At 35.7% G+C, this 16839-nt stretch overlaps 1 protein-coding gene across 1 annotated transcript; it reads left to right on the top strand.

Annotated features, from left to right (window-relative positions):
- The first annotated feature begins 1179 nt into the window (after window positions 1-1179).
- LOC129228633 (UNC93-like protein) lies at window positions 1180-6653 on the top strand. The gene is made up of 3 exons (XM_054863315.1): window positions 1180-2031; window positions 2995-3262; window positions 6430-6653. The coding sequence occupies exons 1-3, from the start codon at window positions 1180-1182 to the stop codon at window positions 6651-6653; spliced, it is 1344 nt and encodes a 447-aa protein (XP_054719290.1).
- The last annotated feature ends 10186 nt before the right edge of the window (window positions 6654-16839 follow it).

The raw sequence follows: 16839 nt of genomic DNA, 5'->3' as shown, positions 1-16839 counted from the left end.
TCGACACTTGTTCACGCTCTTGAGCGACGCGTAGCATGCGCAATAAGAAAAGAGTTCGAAGCTCGCGAGTTTTATTCTTGGAAGTCACGCTTATTATATTTCCTATTTATACATGAATATTTATTAAACCATGTTCTTGAAACGTTAGCTGCAGTATTAAATGATTGTATGCATCTTTATTCATGAATTAGTGTTTGATAATGTGTTGTATTCTTATATGATGACTTGGGTATGTTCGTATATGATGACTCGTATTTCTCGTATGTTTGTATTTGATGCCACATTTACTCATTTTTGAATCAGTTTTATTCAAAAAAAAAAAAATGAATACATTCAGAGTTTCATTTTTGAATACATTTTTTTTAACAGTGTTCCCATTATCGAAACATAAGATCTTAAATTCTGCCGAAATTTCCAGATAAGTCTCCAAATTAGCGAGTTTCGATGAATAAGGGTAGACATCTTTCACACGCTTGCAGAAGAGGAGCAGGAATTAGTAACTGGAGGGAGGAAGTCCACTCATTGGCCTAGGAAATGTTGAGGCAAAGAGTCACATGGTTCAACTTCGATGTATGGGAGACTTATCTTACCTGAAGCGAGTTGAATACACCATATTTCTTCCAATATTTTACTTTCAAATATATCACGTGACTTGAGATCCTTTCTTCAAGAATTGAAGGCTTTACTCTCTCCACCTTTTATTCTTTTTCAATGATCAATGTCCTGCCTCATGCAGAGGGTGAAATCTGGTGCCTAAACTTTCTCGCCCAGTCTTTAGATTTGGTGCTTTTCTTGAAATTTCGGCAGACTTTAAGATCCTTTATCTTGATAACGAATGGCCCGAGGTACGAGGTCAAAAAACTGCTCTTGCGATTGCTACCTCTTATCAAACTTTTTTCATTCTTACAATTTTCGAGTTGTTCCCTGGTTAGCATGAAAACTTCAGAATTATGCCGTTGGAGCACTTTAACATCTTATCCCCTTTTTTTTCCATAAAAGAGGGAAATAATTTGCTTCCATTTACTTTTAAAAAGTTTTTTTTCTTATGCACTTATTTATTTTTACAGTGTTCGCTAACACTTTGGCTTAAGGATGAAGATCAAGGACAAAGCGTCTCGGTCAGCCCATGGTGATGTTTCTGCATCTGCATCGGCCAAAGCTCATCCGCCCACACCACAAATGAGCCAATGGCGGATCTTGAAGAATCTGGTCGTGGTGTGTTTAGGGTTTCTCTTCCTCTTCACCGCCTACCAAGCATTGGCCAACCTCCAAAGCACCATGAACATGGAGGACGACATAGGAGTCGTATCCCAAAGCGTGATATATGCCGTCCTGATTGTGTCTTCAATCTTCCTGCCAAAGCTCGTCATTCAGAGATTCGGATGCAAGGTCACCTTGGTGATGTCCATCTTGACATACGCCCCGTACGTCGCTGCCAACTTCTACCCACACATGTGGACATTTGTTCCAGCAGCTGTCCTGGTGGGAATAGGGGCGGCTCCTCTGTGGTCGGCAAAGTGTACTTACATCAATGAAATCAGTTTCATGTACTCAAGCCATGGGAAGGAAAGCTCTGATGTAGTAACGTCCAGGTTCTTTGGAATCTTTTTCATGATATTCCAAAATACTCAAATCTGGGGTAATCTCATATCGTTCTTTGTTTTGAGACCAACCCCTAAAGACGAAACTTTGATTTGGGGTAATGAGACATTTATAAACAACGACACTCTACTGTGTGGAGCAGATTTTTGCAGTGGGATCAATGAAAATTTAATGCCTCCATCCGTTGAAAAGCGACATATGCTCGTAGCCATATACATCTCGTGTGTAATTTTAGCTGCGATCATCGTGGCCTTGTTCCTAGATCCGCTAAACACAGAGAAATCGAAATCTAAAGAGGGTGAAGATAGTGTTTTCGCTAGAAGCATTGCAACACTTAGGCAGCTGAAGAAGGCGGACCAGATGTTGCTAGTGCCACTGACGATATTTAGTGGGATGGAACAAGCTTTTATTCTTAGTGAATATACTAAAGTAAGTTCTAAAAGAATTATAGTCAGAAGCTATTTCTGTTCATTATTGATTTGCGTTTTCAAATAATTTCATTATTTTGTTTGGGTTAAATAAATATAAGGTAACGCATTACATTAATAAAACCAAACCTAAAAGCAATATACCAGACTGGCCGGTTATCACACCCAGAGGCTGCATTTTTGTTCTTATCGGAACTCCTCAGTCTGGGATAGTGAATAACCGAGTTGGAGACAGATGTCATCTCATTGAAGTGAGAGCGCCAACAAACTGGTAGATAAAGAGGGTTTATATCTCAAACTTACTGCTGCAAACCTAAATGTTGCAAAGACTAAACTTAAGACAGTTGAATATCGAAAAACTGGTGTATTGCCTAAACTTTTGTTCAGTTCTTTTTACTCTGAAACTCAATTTTAACCCACTTCCTGTGATCGGATTCTTTTGAAATTTGAAATGTGACCTCAGACCCGAAGACAATGCAATATTCTATAATAAAATTACGATTAATTATTTGTGTTGGACAACTAACTATTTTCACAGCTCCATCCCAATTTAGTTTAAATTAATTACGTAGCCAAAGAGTGGCAACACTTGTTTTATTCGTTACTTGATTTTACGTTTATTTTACATATACTTTTTTTAGCATTGTCATTTCAAAAAACAAACATACAAATAAATAAATAGTGCAGACTTAAATAAAGTAATTGCGAAAACAATTAAAGCTTTGCAGACGATAATAAATTAATAGAAAATAACTGTGAAGCTCAGCAGACGAGACAAATTCAAATATTCAGTAACACTATTAAAGACTCTTCGTTTTATCCGCAAACCATTATTTTAGCAGTAATGAAACAATTTGAGACCTGCCTTGTTTCATTTCCTAGCAAATATGGGGGAAAATTTCGCACAGTACTGAATATCTCAATGTTAATTTACAAACATCTAATCTCGTTTTACGTTCTATAGGCTTACGTCGCATGTGCCTGGGGTTTGTACTATGTTGGACTCGTGTTTATCTGCTTCGGCGTAGTCAACGCGATCATGTCGTACTTGTCCGGGAGATTGATAAAATACGTGCCAAGAATGGTACTCATGATGACCGCCGCTGCTGGAAATTTGGCCGTTTGTCTTGTGCTACTGTTCTGGTATCCAACTTCCGAACACGCCGTGTATTTCTTCATCATTGTTGGAGTCTGGGGCCTGAGTGACGCCATCTGGCAAACGCAAGTTAACGGTAAGTATTAAAAGCTACCAATCAATTTTCTTAATCTTCCGTTAGTCGCGAACTCAGACACGGTTAGTCGCATTCTACCAAAGAGTTGTTTCATTGGGCACCCCGATGGGAGGTAATAACAGGTTTCTGCGACCCGCCCAAAAATTTTCTAAATTTCGTATGACGATTATTATCATTCGGCAAAATTTGAAGATCCTTTCTGCAAATAGAGAATATCCGCCTGCCCAAAAACTTAAGTTCGGAGGGCCCCTGGTTGTTTAGAGCTTTTTGCAAGCTAAACTAAATTTATTTCACTTTAAATTATTGATGCATTTTTTAAGAACAGCTGATTTATAATTATTAAAATACTTTAAGCTCTGCCTCCGAAAACTTCAAATAACGCTATAGTCAAATCTACTAGGGATGCAATTGTGAAGTGAGCCAGATTAACGAAAGGAAATATAAGAAATATTCTCTGTTTAAAACTTTTAACTGCTCGAGCTTTCTTCGAAGTTGCTTTAAAATAATAGCTTCTTTTTGAAATGAAACCACTGTAAACAAATAATATGTGCTAATAAAAATTTAGGGTGAATGTCGGGTAAAGTGAAATGGTAAAATATTCTTATAGTTTGCAGCCCCGCCTATCTAGTAATATAGTATAGTAATATATAATAGTTGAATTTAACCATGTTTTTAAATATGTAGTTAGTTCTAATCAAAAAATAATGGGCTCTAAAATGAGAGAAAAATATAATACCAATCATTTTCAAAATTTGATACACCTATTATAATATTTTGTAGTTTACCAAAAAATAATTTTTGTTACTACAGGGTGATTAAGTCTTTGTAATTTACTTTCTAAGTATTAACTGATATCTACTGATAATCGGTGAAGTACTTATTTAGTTAATACTAGAGGACCCGACAGACGTTGTTCTGTTCAGACTTTGTAAATTGAAAAGTTAAAAAAATTTCAATAAACTATCAAGTGTTTGAACCGTTTTGTTGAAAAAAATAAGTAAAAAGAAAATGTTTTAAGCTGCTTAGTGTCAGAATACGTATATTTATTACAACTTGATTTATCTAACGCCCACTGAGTAGTTGTTTCATTAACTATTTTTTACCCGTACTTGATGGTTTGTTCCTTCAGCCATACTCAAAGGATAAAAAGCGTTATTAGATATTAAGTGTAAAAGTTTAACTACCCATCTAGAACAAACGGGAAATCCCGCTGCAACATCCCCCATATGAAAAAGAATTTTAAAAAATCGAAAGGATATCGTTTAAAAAAAATGGTAAGTTCTTTGAATAAGTGAAAATCACTCATCCCCCCCTTCCAATGTAGAATAAACTAAAATGACTTAAAACTCTTTAAAACCCAAAAGCAATTCTTTGCAATTTGAAATATTTCGCCAAATAAACAAAAAATGCTATAAATTACATTAACAGTAGCTTTAAAATGTAAACGAATGATCATGCAACTCTATTGTTTATAGCCAAAGTCGCCAAGCCACCACGTTACTGTAATCCAGCCGATCAGTTAGCGAAGCCAATTCCAACCGATTAGCAGTCCGATCTTTTGAACGAAAAACTTTTAATACTTTTCATATATTGCCTAATTTATTCTTTCCATCAAAGATAAAAATCTTCCACTACACTGATCTTTTGTGTACAGAACTACCCTGTTGTAATTTACTGGACGAAAATAAAATTTGTTTCGTCTTTAAATTCCATCTTCTTTTCCTTTAATAATGTGCTGATTAATTGTATAATCCTTAAAGTATTCTTAACATTGGTGCCAAAACTCGGATGGATTTCAGCCGAGGAAGAAATATTGTTAGGTACGGTACTTTCTGATCATTTGGTTAGGAAAACCTAAAGCACCGATCCGGTCACATGGTTCAACTACGACGACAGAACACACGTTTTGCGTAAACCTTCCACTACTTTACTTTAAAATATATCACTGGACCTAAAATCGTTGCTTTCAAGAGAAAAATGAAGGCTTCGTTCTCTCTCTCTATCTACGTTTTATCTATTCTCAATCGACATATCGCAATAGGAAATTTCACTACAAAAAGCAGATGTGGCTTTCTTATTGTCCTTTGGCAACGGGTTAATATATTTATTTCAGTTCACGCTCAACAATAGGTTAAAATGAATATTAATAATTTGGGAGATATAACCATCCAATGTTTAAATTAATTAATTAACAAAAACGTTTCCGATTCGATCCATCGCGCTTCAAAACCATGCTTGCCACAACTTAATTACACACAAAAAATTTGATCAAAATCGGTCCAGTCGTTTATAAGCCTTATGGTGACAAACGTCCGCACAGAAGATTTTTATGTATTAAGATTAAGCATGTTTTGATCTTAAATGTTCAAGAAAATTTATGAAGTTCAGGCGGGGCAAAGCGAAGTACTCTATTTGTTTACTTAATCATTATTTAAAAAAAAATCATTTACGTAATAATTCATAAATTAATTCATTTGCATCGCTCAATTTATTAATTCACTTTTTTATTCATACATTAATTTACATATTGATTCACTATTTGATTCAATCATTTATTTTTTCTCAGATGTTAATTAGTTTATTTATTTATTTATTCGTTTCTTGTTTAGTTAGTGATTCATTTATTCATTAATTTGATGAAAAATGTTTTCAATGACCCAATAGAAGATAATTCATCAGAAAAATATTTTGCTTTTCACTTTTTTCCATAAAAAAAAGTAACGGTGAAATTTTGCCTTTTTTTTTTGAAGGTATTTTTTTTTTTGCTAAAAATACAAAACAATGTTTCAAAGTAAGTTTAATTTATAAATACATATTATTAGTTTTTTATGTGCTGAAGTTATTAAGTCTGCTGAAGTCATATGAAATAAAGTCGTCTTTTTGGAAGGGTTGAGTTTTTTTTTTTTTTTTTGATGATTTTTAGATTAAAAACAAGTTTTTGCCTGAATTAGTTCTTTTAAATAGAAACAGTGATCTACGGAAAATTATGAATGCCAAAAAAACCCCTAATGCGAACATTTTTTTAATTATTATTTTTTATTATAAAAGTTAGCGTACTTGCTTTGGGCGAACTTCCTCTACATTTGGCTTATAAAAATATTTTTTTACGAATTTTCTTAATGATTTTTTAGTAAAAAAACTTTACTATTGAGCTGTGATCCTTTCAGCGTACTACGGCGTCCTCTTCCGCTCCTCCGAGGAGGCCGCCTTCGCCAACTACAGGCTGTGGGAGTCCGTGGGCTTCTTCGTCGCTTTCGGCTACAGTGGCCTGCTCTGCGTCACGCCCAAGATCTACCTTCTGATCGCCGCCCTCTTCGTCGGAATGCTGGGGTACGTGACGGTCGAGACGAAGACGAGTACCCGGAAGATGGTGTACGACGTTTCGAAATAGGTGACGTATCCCGGAGAGAATTGAATGCTGAAAAAACACTTTTAATAGCACGATTCAGACCACTCACAACTAAGGCCCGTACAGTGGAGGAGCCGACGCATCCGCCATTTTGGAGCAAACTTGATCCAGTGCTTCGTAGCGATAGCATTGCTGCTGATGTTTGCCTTTCTTTAGCATGTGTTAAATTGAGTCAAATGGCTGGTTATTCGGCTGTTAATTGTGTAAACAGCTCTAAAAAGGATTTCAGTTCTTCAGATTTCCAGCAGTTGCAGAAAGAAAAAAAGATATGGATAAATAATAGCCCGTGAAGCGACTGGCAGCCTGGAAACGACGCCAACTGTATCCAAAATTTCGCCAATGTTCACCTTCGCTCTCCGACTCTCTCGTTCCCTGTTTGGCGAAGGATTGCCAATAAAGGTAGCTTTCCCTGTTGTACGCTTGCTCCAAAATGGTGGATGCGTCGGCCTCTCCAGTTATAGGGGCTCAACTCACAACGAAATGATAGACTGTCGTACGCAATACAAGCTAATGGGTACGTTTCCGAAATTGTAAAAGTATATTTTTTCTGAAAGAGCATGTTTAAAAACATAGGATCTGACCATTTATTAAATAATTCGACTAAATTTAATATTTTTAAAAAATTACTTCAATCGGTGCGCTTTCATTGTTTACGCTTCTGCCGATGACATCTCAAATGATGAAGTGCCATTCACTGATGCCATTCGCAGAGCACACAATTTAATTCGCTTCTTCACTCACGTGCACTGCAACGATAGGGTTGATAGCAAGCGTAGAGCGCAACATTTAATTCGCTTCTTGATTATCATATTGTGGAAACGCGATAGACAGATGCGCCAAAGTACATCATTTGTGACGTCATAAAGACCACGGCTTGTTTTCAAAATCAGACATTTAAAAAAATTAATTAAAAATGAACTTTTGGGGAAATGAAAGGTTTCCCTCGCTCCATGTTATTATTATTATTATTTTTGCTTATTCTATCAATTTCAGTGACTTACAGTATTACTTTTGCCTGAAGGAAGCAACCCCCATTGCATCTCTCACAACACACCACACATGTTTCTCTCTCTCTCTCACATTTTATTTTAGTACCTCATACCAAATTTTCTGGAAAATACCTATCCATATACCTATCCATACCTATTTGCTCCCTTTGGGAGCTTTATCAGCATGGACGGGCCATAATCGAACTGAGGCCGATGATATACTTTATAAATACGCTCAGTTAATCTTTGAACTGGGAGTTAAAAATATTTTTTACAACTGTGAGAAGTCTGCATTCATACAACTTGTAGCAATTCAGGAAACATTTTGACAATGATACTTGATATTTCCAGGAAGTGGATGAAAACCATTGAAATCCCGAAACGTTACACGGAAATACTCAGTAAGTTTCGGAATTTTTTTACAGTGTATCGTTGCTAGAGATATTTTTGTCGCCAAGCCTGCAACTTGTCAATCACTTTGGCCTCAGAGTCCGTTGCTTGTAAATTCTTAACGATTTCCGTAAGAATGGTTTGTTTACCACTGCAATATCAGTGCAACACTGTGAAAAAAATTCAGAAACGTTCTTAAAAAACAATGGCCATCTGATGTGCTCAATTTCTACCAGTAACATACCATGCAAAAAGCAGGAACGTTTTCCGCTAAAACTCAGTAACCTTCCTGAAATTAACCTGGAACCTTTCTAAATAATACAGAAATCTCAGTTAAGAACTGTAACTTTTCTAGAACCTACAGAGAAAACTTAAGTAGGGTTTGAGTAATGGCTTGTTGCCTTCCTGATTTACCAAGAACTCCCCAACAGCATGTTTCCAATTATGGCCAAAGGTAAGACAGAATTGCTAGAGTATACCTAACTACTCACTTGCCAGCGATTCTTACAAATATGCAGAGCCCGGAGCCTTATCCGCTCTCATCAGCCGCGTTCATAATGCACTTTTCGACCCGGTAAATCCCCGCTCTGGCTCCACAAAAACCCGATTGAAAAATTCCCCGTTTCCATGTAAAAAGAAGTTCTCCCATTATACCAGAGAAAGCGGTTTTTACCCAGCATCCTTAGCGGCTAGAAGATGAACTTGTTTCGCGTAATGCATTCTGGGTAGAAACACCGCTTTCACTCCAGAAGCTAGCAGGAGTAGAAAGATTCCACATAAACACCGCAAATAACCGGAATTCGGTGAAATGCAGGTTTTTTCCGGGGTCGAAAGCAGGGTTGCCAGATTTAAGAACAGTAAATACGGGACAGGCTTCTAGGAGTGAAAACCCGGGGGGGGGGGGATTTTTAAGGTTGAGGGCAATTACTGGATATGGTGTATTTTTTAGGGGTGTTTTCCGATGAAGATCGGTTCTTCATAAAAAAACTGAAGAATTCAATCGTATCAAATCATTAAACTTTACAAATGTCGCCGATCAAAATATAAGAAAATAATAGTTTAAAAAACTAAAAAAACACGCTTTCGTAGTAAAATGAACTAAAAAGTGAAAAATAATCTTTGGATGATAGTAGTCGACCAATCACTTAATTTTAATGTAATACAAAAAGCGTAGGGTGCTTGCTGTCTATTCACATTTTTGCTTGGACAACAAATGGCAGAAATTCAGGACAATTGATAAGAAGCACCCTACGCTTTTTTGTATTACATTAAAATTAAGTAATTGGTCAACTACTATCATCCAAAGATTATTTTTCACTTTTTAGTTCATTTTACTACGAAAGCGTGTTTTTTTAGTTTTTTAAACTATTATTTTATTTTTCTGTTTTTTAGTCTTATGTTGAAGAATTATCAGGTAAAATTGCAATTACTTCTTTTCGTAAAAGTTGAATTGTAATTATTTTTAAAACGAGTGCGAGGCAATATCTTAAAGTTAAGACAAGGGCACCCCGATGGAAAGCTATTGTGAGTCATCGATGTATGTTTGGGGAAACCATATCTACATTACTTTGAAAATTTGAGATGCATTTGAATAAAAGTTTTGTTCAACAATGGTCTGATCAGCAATGAATTTCCAATTGAAGGCTCACCTAAATTTTGGCATGAAATTAGTTTAAAACAATTATATTTCATGTTCTAATTACATTGGAACATTGGAACAAATTTTATCTGATGCAGAAAAATTAAAGGTTTTTATAGATATTTTTAAATAATTTTTGCAAGCATTTTTTACTGTATTTTTTAAAATTTTTCCTTTTTTACATTGTTGGATTTATGCCAAAATATTGATTAAAATTGGAGGAAATTCACAATTAAAAGAGTTAATTAATTAATTTGATTATAGAATATTGCATTCTGATCGGGTCTAATGTCGCGTGCCAAATTTCAAAAGAATCCAATCGCAGGAAGTGGGCGAAATTTGAGTTGCAAGATTCTATTACAAGATACATACATACATACATACATACATACATACATACATACATACAGGTGAAGCTAATAAAAGCGTGTTAAAAATCGTTTTCATTGCGATGGCCGACGCATGCGCAGGGGTATATTTCCAACATTAGTCAATGAGCAAAGAGGAAGTAATCATTGGTCTGCCGCTCATGGCAAAACAAAAACCAAATTGAAATGAAAATAATTTTTGCGTTATCTGCCACATAATTTTCTTTTTGCTCTTTTTTTTTCATATTTTTTTCTTTACTTAATTTTTTTTCCCCTTAAAATAATGCCTCGTTTTGTAAAATAATGTAATAAGCTAGAATACGGGACTTTAGCCGTCCCGTATGGAAGCTCCCCGGGACGCGGGACAATTTTTCAAAATACGGGACTGTCCCTTGAAATCCAGGACGTCTGGCAACCCTGGTCGAAAGTGTCCATGGAAACGGCCCTATTGGGATCTTTGTCATTCTGGAACCCGCTCTCATTGCGATCTTTGTCATTCTGGACGCGCCGTAATCGGTCTGTAGCCGATACAATTAACACAATTAACAAACATGCTCAACTAATCTGTAAACTGGTAGCTAAATATATTTTTCACAACAGTGTGAAGTCTGCATGCATGCAGTTTGTAGTAATGCGGGAAACTCTTTGACAAAAATAATTAATTTTCACATGAAATTGGTGAAAACCTGTAAAATCCCAAAACGTTCCCCGAAAATAATCAGTGTCGTTTCGGAATTTTTTTTATAGTGACGGTGCAGGGACAAACAAGATTTTTTTTCTGGACATTTACACTCCAATATCTTAAATATGAATAGCAAAGTTCAAATAAAATTTTGACTAATATCTTCACAGATTTAAAATTAACTGTGATAAATTCCTGAGTACTTCTTATGAGATGTGCAAGTTATGTAAATAAATAATTTATTAATTTTGTAAAGAATTGCAATGCTGTTGTTTTTGTATATTTTTTCCAACCTAGTTGACTTTGTTGTAAAATAGTCTACTAAATATGATTACAGAAGTGTTATTTTATGGTTTGTTGAGAGAAAAATAAAATATTTTCATTTGCTATTTCTTTTCATATTTGAGTATTGCTCAAAAAAATATATTTTGTGAGCTTTTCCGGACATGTATGCAAAAACATACAGACACAGAGAAGAAAAAAAAGCGTTTGAATTTAGTTACCTAAAATATTACAAGCACAAATTTCCAGCCTTCAGCAACGCTGAAATTAAACAACAACGCTATTACTGCCCCCTCTATATGCCCCTCCCCCATGCCGATAGAATGGTGTCGTAGTTAAGACGCTGGCCTCTCATACCCAAAGACGCAGGATCAAACCTGACTCCAGTCGGTGGATTTTCAAGATGCAGAACGTCGACATCGTCTATCACATGACGTGTAAAAGAACCCTCGATTACTCGTTTCGCTTGGAGTATCTCTTGGCAAAAGTAAGTTCTTAGTGCAGTTTCGCAACGAACAAGAGTTCAGGTGCCTTCATTTATTGGGGAATCTGGACGTCAAAATTCTCGTGGTAATGGTATTGTAACGGATCCGGTGCGACTTCCAACTCTCTTGAAAGGACGACACAGTTCTTGATTAAAAACACAGGAAATTTATTTACACTATGTACAGGAAAGAGCGTCAACAACTGCTAAATTAATCATCAGCAATTAAGCAAATATCACACAACACCGTAAACTCAACGGTTACACACGTATTTACTTCCAAATACGAAAAACAACACAGCGAAATGCCTCGCAATAAACAGAGCTAATACACTCTCAGTACAAATTCTCAATCCAAACTGACTCATTCACAAGATGCCCGTCGCTTTATACCGAGCGAAGAAATCTCTAGAAAATCCTACTAAGTTCTACGCATTTCTATATCTTCTTTTTATTCATTCACGAATCTTATCAATGAAAAATAGGGGGTCCGTATACTTCAATCGAATGTATAGGGGCTGTATATTCATTACAGGAAACTATTTACAGGTTACGTTACAACAATAATTTTAGATGAAAGATAATTTAGTAAACGCCTAATGTAGCTAGATTACGACAAATTAATCACAAAAATAATTACTATTTACAGAATTTGTAACAGTATCTCACTGTCAGTGATGCTACGTGAAAGTGTGGATGCTATGCTGGAGAATCGCACTAGGTCTGCAAAATCCAGTGCCTCTACTGCACCCCCATTACAAATTCTGAGGGGCTCTGATCTGGCAAGTCACTGCGTGACAGGCACCCCAGGGGACCCTCAGTGGCAATGTCTTCAGCCCCATTAGTGTTATATTTCCTTTTATGGAACCCGTGCTCGCTGGTCATATAAATGGTAATTGGTCATTCAGACATTATAATACTAGACTTTACTATTCTAATTACTACATTAACTATATACATAATACAATATACAAGACAGAGTGTGTCGCCAATGCGCACATCTCCGGAGTTCGTTTCGATCTGCTTGCTCTGTTCTGAGAGAATGTTTTCCCCAGTGACGTTGGTGGCTCTGACGTCACTACGATTACGATAGCAAATTTCGATAAGTTCAATACACTACAATTAGGGGGAAAAAAACTCTCCCTCTTCCAAAGGATTTGCTTGATTTGATTATCGCCTGTATAATGTCTAAGGAAAAAACATAAATCCTAGTCATAATTTGTACTAAGTACATTAAAATTTCGTAGTAGATTAAAATTTCGAACCGTGAAGTCATAATTCTTCAGTGATAGCCAAAAATACGGGAAATGTGTTAAAATATTCAAGTCTGGTTATACAATAGAAGCTTTTAAGATTATCGATAGCTGGTGCAGGTCTTACACATGTCATACATTTTTGAGTAATTTTAAGCTGTGTTTTGGCTTCTTTCAAAACTTTCCATCTGATAACCCTGGTCTGAGAATTTTTTTTTCTTTATAATGGTTCTGCGTTTGGCTATTCCGACATGGCATCCAGTCTTTCATGTACCACCATTAAAGCGCGGATGCCAATGGCAGAGATAATATTGACGTCCGATTTTCAACCAGATGAAGGCACCACGGCTTTCTTCGATGTGAAATTGCCCTGGAGATTGAATCTTGGCGGGGGCATTCAAAGCCAAACCAATAACCAGGGATATTAAGCAATAAGTTAACCGCTTCTAAGCCAGAACTCCCTGCAATATGCCAGACAGCCCAGTTATCACATCCTGAGACGGCAGTTTCGTTCTAGTCAGAACTCCTCAGTCAGGAATTGTGAATAACCGAGCTGGAGGCAGATGTCACTTCATTGAAGCTGAGAGTACCAACAAACTGATAGCAGGATGTGATAACCGGCCTGTCTTGTATATTTCATGCAGTTCTGCCTTAGCTGGGACTTAGGGGCGGTAAATTACTGATAAATATACAAGCTTTGCCTTCAATTCAATAGTCGAACCGCACCATTCTGCAGACACATCGCTGGTGAGATAAATTCACTCTATTTACTCAGCATCAATAAGATATAAAAACAAATTCTTGCAGAAAATTCATGTGGTGGCCCCTAAATTTTTTCCCTCAGAGTTCCAAATTTTAGTTCAAAAATGTTTCAATAGATGGCGCTGCACATAGTAAGCCGGTAAGTCAAAAAAGAAAATTTGAAATTCACCGATTTTTTCTCCGATTGTGACATGGGATTACAACCGACGATTGTTTGAAAATATTGTTTTGTTCTTTTGTTCATTATTTTCGAAAAAATATGATGCAATTTTCTGTACATTTTTGGATTTACGGGCTTATCTGCCACTCCCTCTATTGGAAAAATTGTTCAACTAAAACTTGGAACTCAGGGGGAACAAATTTACGACCCACCACATGAATTTTCTGCAAAAATTATTTTTTTATCATTTACCGTTTTCCTGTTATCAATTTTGAAAAACAGTCAGTCTTTTTAAAGACACCCTGTACATGCCGTAGAATCATACGACAAGGGCACTGACGAATTTTTGCATCTCGAAAATCCACCAACTTGCCATCACAGAATAGAAAGCACAAAGTGTCTAAGTTCTCAATAATTAGGTTTAATTATTTATTAACAGTTTTTGACAAAGTGTATTATCGTACGTGTAAGTATTGAAATCTGAGGCACTATTTTTCTTTTTGTAATATTTTCATTTATGTTCCTTGTAATGACCACAAACCGTTAAAAAGTTTTTATTTATTTATTTATTTTTATTACTTATTTATTTTTTTGATACTAAGCATACTGTTCCCTAAAATTCTAAAGCATCTCGTTTTGAGGAAAATAAATTCTGGTCACCTAGGTCAACTTTCCCCTACATTGCAGTTTAGCAGCAGCGAAAGTATTTCTAGATCTAGACCAGAGATCTCTAACGACTTCGATAATTCAAGGGCACGAAAGATAAACAACTCTAATAACAGCAAAACAATTATTGCAGTAAAAATAAAGCACCAGTTTCTGTAGCTTGACCGTGTTATGTCTAATTAAATAGATCCAAGTCACAGCGCTATTTCTGTATCAGGAATCCGTTCACGTTCTTGCGTCTTTTTTATTTTTACTTCACATTTCGTCACCACTTCCAAACTGCTGTGATGTGGACATGCGTAACTAACCGAAAGATATGTCAAAGACATTATTATTATTTTTGACTATTTTAACCTAATTTCTCACTCTAATTCTGAAGGCGTAGAAAGTGCAGCATCATAATAAGGTTATTAATAAATAAAAAGTCAACCTAGTGAAAGTAAACTCTTTACCTCTTACTGAAGGTTATTTTCTAAAATGTCTCGTTTTTGAGGTGTAGGACGTTAAAAGTGGGGCGACTTAAGCATTCGATATTTTCTAAATGCAAAAGACATGATTATAATGGTAAAGTTGCATGTATCAGAAATTAGGAGCAACATAAATAATCGCTCACTCCTTTCAAAAACGTCATATCTCAAAAATTAGCGATTTTGAGTTATGACTGTTTTTGAACTGACATGAACGAGTAGCATATCTCTGCAAGACCTGCATTTATAAAACTTAATATTTCGCCGTTAGAGGGCAAAAATGTCGTATTTTAGCCCAGTAAATTTAGGCCAAAAATAGGGTCGATGCACCACAAATTTAAAATTAGCTAAATTTTTCACGATATGTTCCTGAGCATGTGTAGAACAAATCCTGAAAAGTCCCCTAAGTTCCCATGTGAGCTTCCATCCAAAATGGCGGATCAAAGATGGCCGCCTGGTACATTTTGCCTCCCTTATACCTAAGTCAAAAATTAAGATTTTTCAGTTCTAAAAAAAACTATAGGTTCTACAAGTAATATTATTTTGATATATAACCTAAAATAACCAATAGAAAATTTCAAACACTAGTCGACCCGTGCGGAACTCCGCACTGTGCTTCGAATCGTTTCATAAGGCCTTTCGCTCTTTAAGAATTTCAAAGGAAGAACATTATGAAGAAGAACCGAAAAAAAAGTAAGCGCAGAAGAGAAGGCATGTAATTTAAAGACATAAGTAACAAAACCTCGTTAAATACAACGTTGTGATAATTTGATCATCGCTCACCTTTTGGTCGTACATATTTTCAATGCAAACATAAATATCATTAAAAGTGTGGCTGAGTAGTGACTCGTGAAAAAGCAATAATTGTGCACGTGAAAAAACAGGTTGTGGCAAATACACTCCTGCCCATGTGAGCATTTGACGGAAAAAAAAGAAACATTAAAGAGATATTTATTGGCACGGATTCGAATTGGCGCCATTCTGATTAACAGCCCGACACCCTAACAAACCTAGCAATTGCGCCTTCCTTTTCGAAAGCTATTCATTGAAGGAATGCGTAGTAAAAAACAGCAGAAAAGCTTTTTGCCAATAATAATAATAATAATAATAAGATCATGCATCTATGTTTTGTCATTAACCAGCAAGATACGATTTAAAATTATTCGTAAAGCATGGAATTTGATTAAAGAATGACGAAGCTCTCAAGTAGCGATTGAAACAAACATTCTAGAGAAGTAATAAATTAGATTGAAAATAAGTGTTTTTATCTTTGAATATTGAACTATTTCACATAGAAGGTTGCTTTAACCGTTACGGCTTAAATGCCCGCACATGTTTCTCTTTTAATCGAACACTTGAAATTCAAAACCAAAACCAGTTGAACTGAGTCCGTTTTTTAAGTGAAATTTTTCGAACGTAGACAAAATGTATTTTTATTTTCAGCAGAAAGCAGAGGAGTAGAAAATGATTTCTTGCTAATGAAGTTGATAATACTTTTAATGCTTTATATCGTATTCGCGCGAATAAAAAGTTAAAGGTTTACTGGGTGAAACTCGTAGTTTTAATTTGGCGTAGTATTTTTTTCATTTGTACAAAAGGTCGAACACTGCTATTAGAATCATCTACATTTCAGCATACAATGAAAATGTTTTTCTGCACAAAAAGGATTTCCTTTAAGTAAATCTAATACTTTTTTATGCTTGCATTATGCTGAGTGATCTGGATGTAGTCAAAGCTTTAAAAAAAAGGAAGAACACCCTTCGATTAACAGTCAACTTATCCAAATGATAACTGTAGCCTGCATAAAGGAGTCAAAACACCAAGTAGCATTCCTACTGCATTTATTTTATTACGTTTGTATGTTATGAGTACATGTAATGCGTAATACTAATATAAATTTGATATTATATCGGACAGCCCAAACTTGCCCAAAGTTCAGATAGTTCATAGCCGAACGCTCTACCGAAAAAAACTTATCAATTTAACCGAACAACTAAGTCCAGTGCTTTTAAGCTTTATTAAAATA

The sequence above is a fragment of the Uloborus diversus genome, chromosome 8 (genome assembly GCF_026930045.1).
Source record: "Uloborus diversus isolate 005 chromosome 8, Udiv.v.3.1, whole genome shotgun sequence".
NCBI lineage: Eukaryota > Metazoa > Arthropoda > Arachnida > Araneae > Uloboridae > Uloborus > Uloborus diversus.
This window is presented reverse-complemented; position numbering and strand designations above follow the sequence as displayed.

Bases quoted from the DNA above. Each gene is read 5' to 3' on its own strand.
- LOC129228633 (XM_054863315.1), top strand. From the start codon at position 1,180: ATGAGCCAATGGCGGATCTTGAAGAATCTGGTCGTGGTGTGTTTAGGG. The intron at 2,032-2,994 runs GTAAGTTCTAAA...TACGTTCTATAG, and splicing joins TTCTTAGTGAATATACTAAA to GCTTACGTCGCATGTGCCTG. The intron at 3,263-6,429 runs GTAAGTATTAAA...TGATCCTTTCAG, and splicing joins CTGGCAAACGCAAGTTAACG to CGTACTACGGCGTCCTCTTC.